This window comes from Leptinotarsa decemlineata, unplaced genomic scaffold (assembly GCF_025532065.1).
Source record: "Leptinotarsa decemlineata unplaced genomic scaffold, Ldec_3_MD MMD2_tig00026328_RagTag_RagTag, whole genome shotgun sequence".
Taxonomy (NCBI): domain Eukaryota; kingdom Metazoa; phylum Arthropoda; class Insecta; order Coleoptera; family Chrysomelidae; genus Leptinotarsa; species Leptinotarsa decemlineata.
Genome location: NW_027412688.1, coordinates 10,762,226 through 10,765,015, shown reverse-complemented (window position 1 = coordinate 10,765,015; position 2,790 = coordinate 10,762,226). Strand labels below are relative to the sequence as shown.

The 2,790-nt window shown below is 31.5% G+C and overlaps 1 protein-coding gene and 1 long non-coding RNA gene across 2 annotated transcripts in view; both read right to left on the bottom strand.

Annotated features, from left to right (window-relative positions):
- Window positions 1–2,790, bottom strand: part of LOC141485436 (uncharacterized) — a 36,216-nt gene that overhangs the window by 10,246 nt on the left and 23,180 nt on the right. The window lies entirely within an intron of this gene.
- LOC111512386 (RWD domain-containing protein 1) lies at window positions 1,165–2,144 on the bottom strand. Its single transcript, XM_023168498.2, has one exon. It carries the CDS (start codon window positions 1,958–1,960, stop codon window positions 1,202–1,204), a length of 759 nt encoding a protein of 252 aa, XP_023024266.2. The 5' UTR covers window positions 1,961–2,144; the 3' UTR covers window positions 1,165–1,201.

The window sequence follows — 2,790 nt, the reverse complement described above, 5'->3', positions numbered from 1 at the left end:
TATATATTGTATTATTTCCATAAATGTTTATACCAAACACCAGATGATAAGATGTTGAAAACACAAATAAAGTTGTGGTGCAATAAGTTTCTCAACATTTCGTCAACACGAGTGGTTAAATCTTCAACAAAAACTGACTCAGTGTATCCTGAAGATGACCAACAAATACCGTGAAACCTGGTTGTGAAAACCACAAAAGTTTGAGGTGTCAGTCCTCTTAACCGTTTGATATCTTTATGTTCAAAATCGAATATGATTTAGATAAAAGTTCCTATCAAATTATATAAAAACTATATTGAACATTCTTCTGTTACTGATGAATATTCAAAATGAAATAAATATATAAAGGTACAAACAATAATAAAATGAATATATTAGAGTTTCATGCTTCGCATAAGCCCAAAAACAGTCATTTGAAAAAGTTGTCTTTTTACAATTCTAGGAGGGAATCCCTAATTTCATCAATCTAGGACGAAAATATTTTTTGCCATTTTTGATAAGGCATTCATTTACAAATAAAATCAACATATTCTGTTCATATATACTTTTTCCTGAGCAACATATGTGGATTAGTTTTTATATCAATTTTCAATATTTGGAACCTAATTTGAAAGAAAATTTAAATAATGGTATAAAAATGTGAGCACAAGCATTGCAGTCTAAAATAAACTTGATTTAAATTTACTGAATACATTTTAGAAATTCAAAACTCTTGAAATAAAATTACCAGTGCTATATTTTGATTTCATGAGCGACATTCAGAAAGAAATGCTCAATTCAATACTGCTTAGAATGATGGCAAAATTTAGGCAAAGTGCTTCTGTGGAAAATTGTTTTAAAAAAAACAATCATCCTAAGCAAAGGTAAAGAGTTCGGAAAATTTTATTAATCCAAATTTATACTGTGAAAGAACGTAATTTCAATATCTGGTTAGGACTTTTTGTGCTAGTTAATAATGTTAGAGACCCCAACATTATTACCTGTTCATCTTGGAAATTAATTTCATAATGAAATAATTGATAAGTTGTTCAGACAGCTTTTTTATATAACATAACATGTTGCATAAATGTTCAAAGATGTAACTGTGCTTTAATATATGACACAGAATTTCATTAGTACTCAGTTTCAGAAAAACATGTGAAATCCAAAATAAAATTTCACAAATACTATTAAAGTATATTAAAAGAATCAAGAAATATCATCACTGCGAAGATTCACTATCATAATTATCTGGATCAAAATCTTCATCATCATCATCTAAATCTAAATCCTCAAGATCTTGGAAAAGTGACTCATCAACTTTCACAGCATCACCTTCATCTAAGAATTTGAGATCAGACTCATTTAAGGTATTGTCGGTCATAAATAGCTCCCTTCCAGTCAATTTTTTTCCTTCTTTATCAGCTATTTCTCTTTTTTTTGTTATACCCATATCGTCTTCAAAATTTTTTCTCCATTTCATAAACGTTTCTACTGTGACCCTTGTACCTTCAAATCTCTTTCTTTCTGCCTCCTCATCTTCCAGGAGCTTTCGAGCAGCTCTTTCTTCTTTTTCTCTCTTCGTTTCTTCATACTTCACGTTAAGCCACTCTTGTGCAGAAGAGACTAAAGTAAATACCATTACCATTCCCAAATTCTCTTCAACCTGTTCCATAAGATAATCAAGTATTTTTTGTTCATAATGTTCTTCGAAATTCTCAGAGTTCTCTATTTCTATAATTGGAGCTTCCTCTGGATATTTTGGAGTATATGTTATAACAAGATTACAACTCAGTCCAGTCTCAGAATCAGGTTCATATTCTTCAGTTTTGATTGGAATTGAAAATCTATATGGAGGATCAGCTGACAAAATTTCGAAATCTCCATAATATATTGATTCCAAAGCCTCAATTTCACTTTTCTGTTCCTCACTGTAATCCATGTTGGCAAAATAAAAAATTGGTTTTCTACACTCTTTCATTCATTACATTATTTACCAAGTTTACAAAGCACGTATTTAACGAAATTGAGGTTAGAGAAAGTCACTGGGCACAGAATAATAAATAATCAGATTTGAAACTCTTGAGTCTCTGAGGCGTCACCTTTGCTCTTTATCCCGTGTTTTCAGGGATCTTGATGATTATATCTCGGTGTAGATGTGAGTTTCGGCTTTGCCTAATACTTACAGAAATGTTCAGGACCGTCTTTACTTTTATAATAATACCACTCCAAATAATTTGAAGATGTTCTGACAAAATATTTTAAGATTGATCTCTGATGATCGTGGAAATTTTGAAACAATAAAGTTGATTATAAAATCTAATGAAATATTTCAAAAACAATCACAGATATTCTTGATCTGAAAAGAGATTATTCTAGTTCCCCCATAATAGGAAACTCTTGTCCAATTCAACCGACCTTGTAGGTCTTACCATTTCCGAGATATCAATATTGGGATCAGCTGAAAAACCGAAGTGTAAATATATGAATAAAATACAATAAATACGCACGCACGCATACATGTGTGGAGTTTGACCCCAATAAAGTCAACATCAAACGGGATTTTTTTAGTTATATTCGAAATTTGACTTAAACACCAATTTCTGCTTAGGTTGAGGTTGAAAGTTATAAGAAAGAAATAGTAATCAAAACACAGAACACGGAGCGAAGCTCGTGTGTGTGTGTGTGTGTGTGTGTGTGTATAAGCTGACAGCACAGTATGACAGCACAGTATAACAGCATCGAACTATGGAGGGGCTCTACCCTCCATACATCTAACGCAGTCAATAAAATTTTTGAATTTTGACAGAA